Below are 10,257 nucleotides of genomic sequence, written 5' to 3' on the forward strand. Positions count from 1 at the left end.
AAATCACATTATTATTTTCAATATAATCACACTCAAAATCCTATTTACTTACGAACTTACATATCAAAATTTAAATCCAGGCGCCTGGGTGGCTCAGTCGTTAAGCGTCTGCCTTCGGCTCAGGTCACGATCCCAGGGTCCTGGGATCGAGTCCCACATCGGGCTCCCTGCTCGGCGGGAAGCCTGCTTCTCCCTCTCCCACTCCCCCTGCTTGTGTTCCTGCTCTCGCTGTCTCTCTCTCTGTCAAATAAATAAATAAAATCGTTAAAAAAAAAATTTAAATCCAAGCTATTGATTTACTAGAATACAATGAGAGAGGGCAAAATGATTTTTTCTTGTAAACATTTGCAAGGCAATTACTGCACAGGCAGGAAATGCAAAATGGGTGAGAATACAGTCTGTAGTCTGTGTCTTTTTGTGTCTGATTTCCCTCAGTAAGCATAGTGTTTTCATAAGTAAGGTTCATCCCTGTTGCATTATGTATCAGTACCTTGTTCTTTCTATTGCCAGATAATATTCTATTGTATGGACATACCCCATTTTGTTTATCCTTTGATCAGTTGATGGACGTTTGAGTGTTTCCACTTTGGGGCTATTATGAATAATGCTGCTATGAACATTTCTGCACAAAAGAACATATTGTATGATTCCATTTGTAGGAAATGTCTGGAGTAGGCAAATTCATAGAGAGAGGAAGTGGATTAGTGGTGGCCAGGGCTGGGCGTGGGGGAAGGGAAATGGGGGGATGACTCCTGCCGGGTTTCTTTTCTCAGTGATGAAAACATTCTAAAACTAGACAGTGTGATGGTTGCCCAATCCTGTGAATATGTTGAAGACCACTGAATTTTGCACTTCACAAGGATGAATTTTACGGTGTGTGAATTATGTCTCATTAAAGCTGTTATTAAAAAAAAGGTGAGAAACATTTACACGTTTACCCCATAAAGAAAGAGAACACCTGATGATTTATGCAGTTTATTGTCATAAGGAGAGGCATTCTGCCTTGAGAAGGGTTTCACTAATTTTACATTTCATCTACTCCCACTTCAAGCATAATGTGCTTCATTCTTATTCTGCTCAGCATTTGTGATTGGAGCCTGACTCTCAAATTATTCGAATAGCTGAGTTGAGTTTTAAAAGACAATGGAGGGGCGCCTCGGTGGCTCAGTCGGTTAAACGTCTGCCTTCGGCTCAGGTCATGATCCCAGGGTCCTGGGATCGAGCCCCGCATCGGGCTCCCTGCTCAGAGGGGAGTCTGCTTCTCCCTCTCCCTCTGCCTGCCGTTCTGCCTACTTGTGCTCGCTCTCTCTGTGTCAAACAAATAAATAAAATCTTAAAATAAAATAAAATAAAAGACAATGGAAAAAATGCAGATATAACTTCTAGGAGGATTGTACAAATATCAAAAATCCAATGAAATTAACCAAGAAATTGGCTCATTTGAGAATCCAAGGGCCCCTGAAAGGAGATTTTGCAATTCAGAAACAGGAAAAATTAGAGAGAGCAGTTTATTTGCAATTTTCAGGGATTCTTCTGCTCCGTGAGGTTTAGTGTAAATCAAATGTGCTGTAATTTTCAGGAACATTAACGAATTGATATTAGGTGGTCTCCAGCTTATAATTAATGTGTTTCATCGTAAAAAGATGGTGGTAATGATATTTTAAACGTCTTAGTGCTCATTGGATTTCATTTTTGTAGGTGATTTGCAGCTCCTCTGAGTAAAACAATTTATATTCAATTACAGAGACTGATAAATGGGCTTTTGTCCCCTTCTGATTACCACAAAGCACCAATGGTGCTGTCTGATGGCTACTTTCTTATAGGGAGCAAAAATTATAGCTACATTTCTTTCACACCCTCAGCAGCATCTCCAGGTAGCTGTTTACAAATCTTCTTCCACCTCTTCGGTTTTACATGACACAACCTTGCCGTCCACTTCTTCCACGACTGTTGTAATCTTCCTTTTTCTCTTTATATCTGAGTTTAGATTTAAGTATGAAATGTTAACTCAGGAACATGACTCGTGGGTCTATAACATTCAACTCTAAATCATTATTATTTTATACATATTTTTTTTCCTAAAAGAAAAAGAAACCCATTCTTTTTTTTTTTTTTTAAAGATTTTATTTATTTTTTAGAGAGCGAGCGAGCAAGAAACAGCATGAGAGGGGCGAGGGTCAGAGGGAGAAGCAGGCTCCCCGCTGAGCCGGGAGCCCGATGTGGGGCTCGACCCCAGGACCCTGGGACCATGACCTGAGCCGAAGGCAGACGCTTAACCATCTGAGCCACCCAGGCGCCCCCCATTCTTTTTCTTAAATAATCTTGTCCAAATTATAAACAAATGCAGAAAATATGCCACTGTCCCCAAATTCACAAATTTTCTATGCCCACCCCCAAAGAGAAATATACAATATTGAATTAAGCCAAATGCACTTTTTCATCTTATTTTTTTTTCTTTTCAGGATCCCAGGATGTCTCAGGACAGCAAGAGCTTGGGCCAAGAAAGTCACCCTGTTGTGGGAGTGTGACAAACTTTCCATGTTGGGGGTTTATGTAATGTGCCTGATTTTCAGAATCCCTAGGGTAGTATCTGCTCCCTTGAGAACTGATCTCTATTTACTTTTCACCAGTGGCATTTAATAAGTGGTAAGTTACCGAGTGAGGAGTTAGTCTCACAGGAAACACGTGAGATTAGAACACTTACCTCTCTCGTCCAGGATGCTTGTCGCAAGTTCTGGAGTTCTGTTTTTTTTTTTTTTTTTTTTTTTTAAGAAAAGAAAAAGAAACAGGAAAAAGTGTTATTGCCATGTTGAAAATGAAGGGCTGGGGCGCCTGGGTGGCTCAGTTGGTTAAGCGACTGCCTTCGGCTCAGGTCATGATCCTGGAGTCCCTGGATCGAGTCCCGCATCGGGCTCCCTGCTCAGCAGGGAACCTGCTTCTCCCTCTGACCCTCCCCCCTCTCATGTGCTCTCTCTCTCTCGTTCTGTCTCAAATAAATAAATAAATAAATAAAATCTTTAAAAAAAAAAAGAAAATGAAGGGCTGTCCTGCATTTTCTGTTTCAAAACAAAGTCTGTGTGATGTGTGTCTTAATGCTGTGTTTGTATTTTTTCTGCTTTTACCATGCTTGTTACTTTGAACTTGAGTTTCTTACTTTTCAACTTGACATATTATTTTATATCTATCTATTTATCTATCTATCATCTATCATCTATCTATCTATCATCTATCTATCTATCTGTATCTTCAAAATTGACCTATTTACACTATACTAGAAGCTTTTGTAATTAAAATAACAAAATTACAGTGGAAGTTTAAATCTTGTGTTCTCTTATTGAGTTTCTTGGGTGTGGTAGTTGAAGACAGTTTCTGTGGCAACACTGATGATTCTCAAACTGGTTCCCACAGACCTCTGTGGCCTGTTCATTTCATGACCTCTCAAGGAGAATTTCTAAAAGTCATTGTACTTCCAATTATGTATTAATCATAAAAATTAGCAAAAGCATAATCTGTATTGTTTATTGTATAACCATCTTCTAAGTCAGCCCTACACATGACCTCAAGTACAAAGGCTGTACCTGGTATTTTGGGGATGGGCATATTTTTGGTATATTTTTGTTTTGTTGTTGGCGGTTGGTGTGTGTAATTGCTTTTGTGCTAGGGATTGCATTGGTGCTGGGGAATGAGTGACAGGGTTTAATGCACAGCATGTAAGCACTGGCACATATTCCTTGATTCTAAGAGTCTTACTCGACGGCATCTTCTCCTTCCAGAAGGCGGCGGTAAGTAGCAATTTCCTGCTCAAGCTGGGTTTTTATGTCAAGGAGGATATGGTATTCGTTGCTCTGGCGTTCTGTATCGGTCCTAATCTGTTTCAGTTGGCCTTCTAGGTTGTCCAGCACTGCCTGGATGGTGACCAATTTGCCACTGTAACGATCTTTGGTGTCCTCTAGTGTACGCTCCAAAGTTTCTTTCTATAAGCACAAGAAAAAGTGGATGTTTCTTAGTGGAAGACTTCAGAGGTGGTTCAATTTTAATTTCTTTTGAGGAGAATTCCCACAGCTAGTCACTGTGGGCATAATTCATATTTCTAGCTTTATCTCCCACTCTTTCCATCTAGGCGACCTCAGCCAGCTGCTAGGACCACCAGCTCCTGAGCCCCAGCCAGCTGCTATGACCTCTAAGGGTCTTTTGTTTGTTTTTAGCTTCACACTCACTGTTCTCTTACTGTGGTATATTGTATTCTAGTTCTCCGTATTTACCTCCTCTCCCTGTGATTTGTGGTGCCCCTCCAAGGGGAGGATTAGATTTCCTCATCCCACTGATACCAGATTTGGTCATGTGACTTCCTTGGCTAATGAAAGGTAGGTAAAACTGACAAGTGCCTTTTCTGAGGAGAAGCTTTAGGAGCTATCAGATGGTCTGGCTATTGCTCTTTTGTTTCTGCTATAACACTGGCATGCCCTGGCCGGGGTCTCCTCCCTCAGCCTTACCCCTGGAATTGAATGTCATGGAGCAGAGCTGCAGGCGATGGATGGATGATGGATGTAGTGTTGTTGTAGTGTTGTTGTAAGCCACTGCAATTTGGGGGTTGTTAACACAGCATAATTTTATCAGGAGCTGACTGATTTGTTTAGCCTGCAAACTGATTTGTTTACCCCTATTCTCCAACTACAAATTCATCTCAAGTTTTCCGATCTAGTTGAAATGCCACTTTCCGTGTGAAGTCTTCCAGATCTACTTGTTCCTCTGCATCCTCGCAGCACATTGCTCTTGTCCTGGATTTCTTTCTGTGTATCAGTTATAGTCAGTGGCTTGGCCTGTCTCCCTGCCAGCTCTGCAGGGAGAGGGGTTATTTCCTAGAGGTTTCTGTATCTCCAGAATTCCTCACACAGGCACTTAGTAAACACACACTGCGTTGAGAGTAGGAAGTTAGACGTGTTTTACCAGACTGAGGAGGGACTGGAGTTCTATCTCCAGGTTCTGGTAGATGCATCTCAGCTCCTTTACTTGAGCCTCAGTTTCTTTTAACTCTTCATTGCTCACTGTGACTTGTTGCTGCAGAGTTTGAGTCTAAAGTTCCAAAAATGAAAAAAATAAATGAGTAAGGAGAAAGAGAAAGGAAAGAAAATGAGTTATCTTTTTTTGAAGGACAGCCTCTACACATTTGCTTACCCGTCAGAATTATGTTATTACCTGTTTCTCAAACTGTTCTTTGGCCTTCTGAAGGTTCTCCTGGGCTATCACTTCATACTTCTGCCTCATTTCATTCATGGTGGTACCAAGGTTCAGGCCTGGAGCAGCATCCAATTCTACAGTGACAGTATTGCCCAGGTGTCTGTATAGGCTGTTCACTTCCTACAAAAGTGAAAATCCTGATTATAGTCTAAAGCACATTCTCACGTGAGGCTAAGTAGAAAAGACATAAGTCTTATGGCTTCTTTCATTGGGGATGAGTAAAAAAGAAAGACAGTAACTTAGGTAGGGCTTATTCTAGTCTAGGTACTGCTCTGTCATTGAACCCTGACCGCTCACACCATTATTATTGTCATTTTCTTTACCAGCCTCCCCCCCCCACCATTATCATTATTAGAGTCATTCTGTCATTCCCAACACCACTTCTGAATATTTCCTCACCTCCTGATGTTCTTTTTTGAGGATATCCAGGTCTTTACTCAGTTCTTTAAGTTGAATCTCCAAGTCTGTTCTAGTCATGGATAGATCACCCAAGACCTTATTCAGGCCTTGGATATCACTCTCCACTGTTAGGCGTAGCTCCCTTTCAGTCTCATACCTGTGAATTAGTTGGTATGCAGAGATAATTGAGTCCTTTTGAAGCCATTATAGAAGACAGAATCTTAATATAACGAGATGTTTTTATGTGGTATATGAGGATCTATTTCAATACACTGTGTCCCTTTTTATTTTTTTTAAATTCTACCAGATATTTATTTATTTATTTATTTATTTATTTATTTATTTATTTATTTATTTATATCAGTTCAGTTAGCCACTGTATAAGTACATCATTAGTTTTTGATGTAGTGTCCGTCAGAAAGGATGAATACCTATCATTTGCATCAACATGGATGGCACTGGGGGGGTTCTGCTAATTCAAGTAAGTCAAGCAGAGAGAGACAATTATCGTATGGTTTCACTCATATGTGGAGCTTAAGCAATAGCATGGAGGACCATAGGGGAAGGGAGGGAAATCTGAAGGGAGAGAAATGAGAGAGGGAGATGAACCATGAGAGACTACGGACCCCAGGAAATAAACTGAGGGTTTCAGAGGGGAGGGGGTAACAGGGTGATGGGTATTAAGGAGGGCACCTGTTGTGATGAGCACTGGGTGTTATACATAATTAATGAATCACTGAACACTACATCAAAAACTAATGATGTGTCCCTCTTTATACATTCCAAAAATGTTCATGAGAACCTAGGAATCAGATAATTTGCTCCATAATATAATCTTTGTAATTTGGAGTGATTGGTAAAAAAGCAATCTGAAATAACTCTTAAATGTTTCTAAATTCTAGAATATATTTTAAAAGAAATAAAAAATATTTTGCTTTAATTAATGTGTCAGCAAAGGATTCTCATTATAGATATTAAATAATGGTTAGTTATATTTACTTAATGAATAGACATGATCAATTTATTTTTATTACTTTGTAAGCAGATGCATCAAAAGTGAATTATTGTAAAGAATTCATGATTCTCCCCTACAATCTTACATATTCTCATTTTTATTAAAGTAGCAAAACTTTAAAAAATGATAATGCAATGGAATATTCAGGTGCTGACTTAGTAAAATTGGAATTAATAATGTTTACTGCTTTAATCTTCAGATCTGCTTTCCTACCCTTCTAAACCACAAAAGACTTTTTAGTACCAACGCATTGTACACATTCAGAATGAGAAAGCCCTAGCGTAGGGGCCATTTATGAGGAACAGCTGTGATCATATGTGGTGTGATATGGTTAAAAGAGAGTGAACACAATCTGAGCTGGTTTAATCATAGTCTTAGTTCTTTGGTTTGTCAGACTCTATCATAAAACACCAGCAAACTCAGAAGCATCAAAGTCGCCCCCTGGAACTTGGGCCATACACTTGGCAGGCACTTGAAGGAGCATGGATGACTCACTTGGAGAATCACCACACGTAGACACATGGCTCACTTTAGATAACAGAAGGGCACTACTGCAGACGGGCAGTGGTATATCACTTTGGTATTACTCCAAAGGGCAGAATTAGGTTCAGTGGGCGAAAAGGTAGATGTGAGGTTACTAAAAAAGAGTGGTCTGGCAGCCAGAGCTAACCAGTGGAACAGTAGTAGTTACTGGAGGTGTTCAGTTACACGCTGGGTGACAAAATCTTAGGAATGTGGGAGAGGGAAGTGTAGCCCTGAGTGCTGGGCTAGACCAGATAGCTCCTAACACCCTTCAAACTCCCAGATTCTGAAATTACTTAAGGTAGCTCCTTTACCAACAAGAATGTGGAAAGCTGAGTGTCATGAAGGACTACTACAGGGAATCCCTTTTCAGGAAGGTTTACCATGGTGTTAGAACCTACTTCAGCTTGAAGTCCGTAGCAGCCAGTTTGGTATTATCAATTTGCAGGACACAATGTGTATTTTCCAGTTGTGCGCTTTTAATCTGGAAAATATATGAGAAAGAATGACATTTTCAACTGGACAGGAGTTTCAAATGATTGAGTGTATCCTCAGATACAAACATTATTCTATCAAAGATGATGTTTATTTCAAGAATTTCCACATGAAAATAGGGAAGAGTGATGATACGGCCATTTAACATAATTGAGTCATAAAATGTACCTCTGGTCTCCAGGGGTTTGGTGAGCTTTCTTACGGTTTTACAAAAGGAAAATTTCATTCAACTTGAGCCATCAAACCCCACTGAGTGCCTTCCCTTTGATGTTCCTGCTTAGAATATTCTTGTTAGCCCTTCTCGCTTGGTGAACTACTTCTCTTCCACATTTTGCCTTAGATATCTGCTTCAAGGAAGCCTCAATGAATTCCTCAAGGCAGAACTGGATGAACTGCCTGTGTTTTCAGTGCTCTACACAGCCCTCCTTGCTAGAATTTATCCCTCTGTGTGGGAGGTATGTTGCCCTTGTGCCTATTTCCCCCCTAAATCACATTATGTTCACCGTCATATTCCCCAATGCCCAGCGTGGGGCCCAGCACTTGGTATGTACTAAATATTGGCTGAATGAATGGACAACTGCTATGTGAGAGTTGTGCTAGGCACCGGAGCTGGCAGGATGGATAAGCTCTCGATCTTAAAAACAGGGTTACCTAAGGGTGAGTTCTCTATGATGTATGTGGATCTTCTCTGCTTGTAGAAGATGTTACAATGACATGTCTCTTTCAGCAGATCCAGTCCCAGAGAGAGCTGCCTTCGTATACTGAGTCTGCCCTGCTAAATGGAATAGATGGCTGTGTCTATGTGTTTGGGCTGATCCAAAGTAGACTCAGAAACATGAATCATGAGACAGGTAGGGAAGAATGGTTTGCTGATTTTGAATGTTTTTAGTGGGAGCCATAAGAATGACCTTTTGGCAGAAAGACAATTTAGACACCTTTGCCTCACCTCCCCATAGTTCCTGAAAGCCCCAAAGTAACTTCCAGTGGAATCTGGTTCAAATTGCACTGATGTCTACTAAAAATGCAAGGAAAAGAGACTTGCTGGAAAGGGATTCTTTCCTTGATGAGATAAGAATTTGAAAGCAGAGCAAGTGCTCCTGTCATATCTGAACTTTTCAATTAGGAGCAAAGTCCACTTCCTTTATTGCACACAATTGATAAAACAGAACTCCACCTTCCGTGGGAGTGGATTGTGATACGATTGCAACAATTTTGAATTGGGGGCAATAGGACATTTTGCTACTGAAGAAGTGGTTTGTGAACTGCTTGTGATGATGATGATATCATTAAACAGGGCATTTAAAAATCTGGATGTCGTTCAGGCATGTGGGTGGCTCAGTCGGTTAAGCAGCTGACTCTTTAATTTTGGCTCAGGTCATGATCTCAGGGCCCTGGGATTGAGCCCTGCATAGGGATTCGAGCTCAGCAGAGAGTCTTCTTGATATTCTCTCTCTTCCTTTGCCCCTCCTCCTGCTCTCTCTCTCTCTCTCTCACAAGTAGGCAGAGCGGCAGGCAGAGGGAGAGGAAGAAGCAGACTCCCTGTTGAGCAGGGAGCCCGATGTGGGGATTGATCCCAGGACTCCGGGATCATGACCTGAGCTGAAGGCAGACGCTTAACCGACTGAGCCACCTAAGTGCCCCTCAAATAAATAAATCTTTAAAAAAATCTGGATGCCATTAATACTTACATCTCTTCCCCTTATTTCCATGCTGACTCACTTTGTCATTGGAATTTATGATATAGTATCTTAATACTTATATTATAGTGTTTATATAAATTAAAGGAGTAACATCTCTAAGTTGACTGGGAATTCAAGTTAATGAGAACCAGCTGAAAAAAACCCGAGATTCATAATCACATAAAAATTTTAGCTCTTTTCAGAGAAAAAAATATTTACTATCCAGTTAGACTTGTCCTGGTAAACTGACAAAAATACAGATTATATTTTCATATTTTCCATGTAATTAGATTTTTAAAAGTGAAAAAAATATTTACAGTCATCTAATTATGTAGTCAGCTACTCCAGCACTAAGGATAGATGGTAGAATGTACCGTTTATAGATGTAGCATTTCAGCCTAATTGCTTTATAACATCCGTTTGGACCCACCTAACATATATGCCCTCTTGGTATATATCCTGCAGCTCAACAGTGGAGTAGAAAACACAGGTGTCATCCCTTACCTGATTTTGCAGCTCTTCTATTTGTTGGTAATATGCACTGTAGTCCCTGGTGCTGGGCGTGTTTGTTTCATACCACTGCTTGATCTGCCATTCAAGTTTGGAATTGGACTGTTCCAGGGACTGCACTTTTTCTAGGTAGCTTGCTAGGCGTTCATTTAGGTTCTGCATGGTCATCTTCCCATCACCAACAAACAGGTCTCCTTTGGTGAGATCACTCCCATAGTTCATCATGTGTCTGGAGTTCGAGATGCGGATGCTCTGACCTCCAGCTCCCCCATAGACGCTGGGTGCAGCCGTGAAGTGCTGTGTGCCCCCGTTCCTATACATGGAGCCACTCATGCTGAGTGCAGAGCCCTGTGAGGAGGAACTCAAGCCTCTACGGAGGCTTCTGCGAGTGAATTCCAT

The 10,257-nt window shown here is 40.8% G+C and overlaps 1 protein-coding gene across 1 annotated transcript; it reads right to left on the bottom strand.

Annotated features, from left to right (window-relative positions):
• Positions 1 to 1,882: 1,882 nt before the first annotated feature.
• KRT20 (keratin 20) lies at positions 1,883 to 10,257 on the bottom strand. The gene is given in 7 exon segments (XM_045888066.1): positions 1,883 to 2,020; positions 3,756 to 3,974; positions 4,948 to 5,073; positions 5,197 to 5,358; positions 5,638 to 5,794; positions 7,576 to 7,658; positions 9,853 to 10,257. Coding segments are annotated over 7 exon segments (1,290 nt in total).

This window comes from Mirounga angustirostris, unplaced genomic scaffold (genome assembly GCF_029215605.1).
Source record: "Mirounga angustirostris isolate CCGP_5_RB_7025 unplaced genomic scaffold, mMirAng1.0.hap1 SCAF_17, whole genome shotgun sequence".
Classification (NCBI taxonomy): domain Eukaryota; kingdom Metazoa; phylum Chordata; class Mammalia; order Carnivora; family Phocidae; genus Mirounga; species Mirounga angustirostris.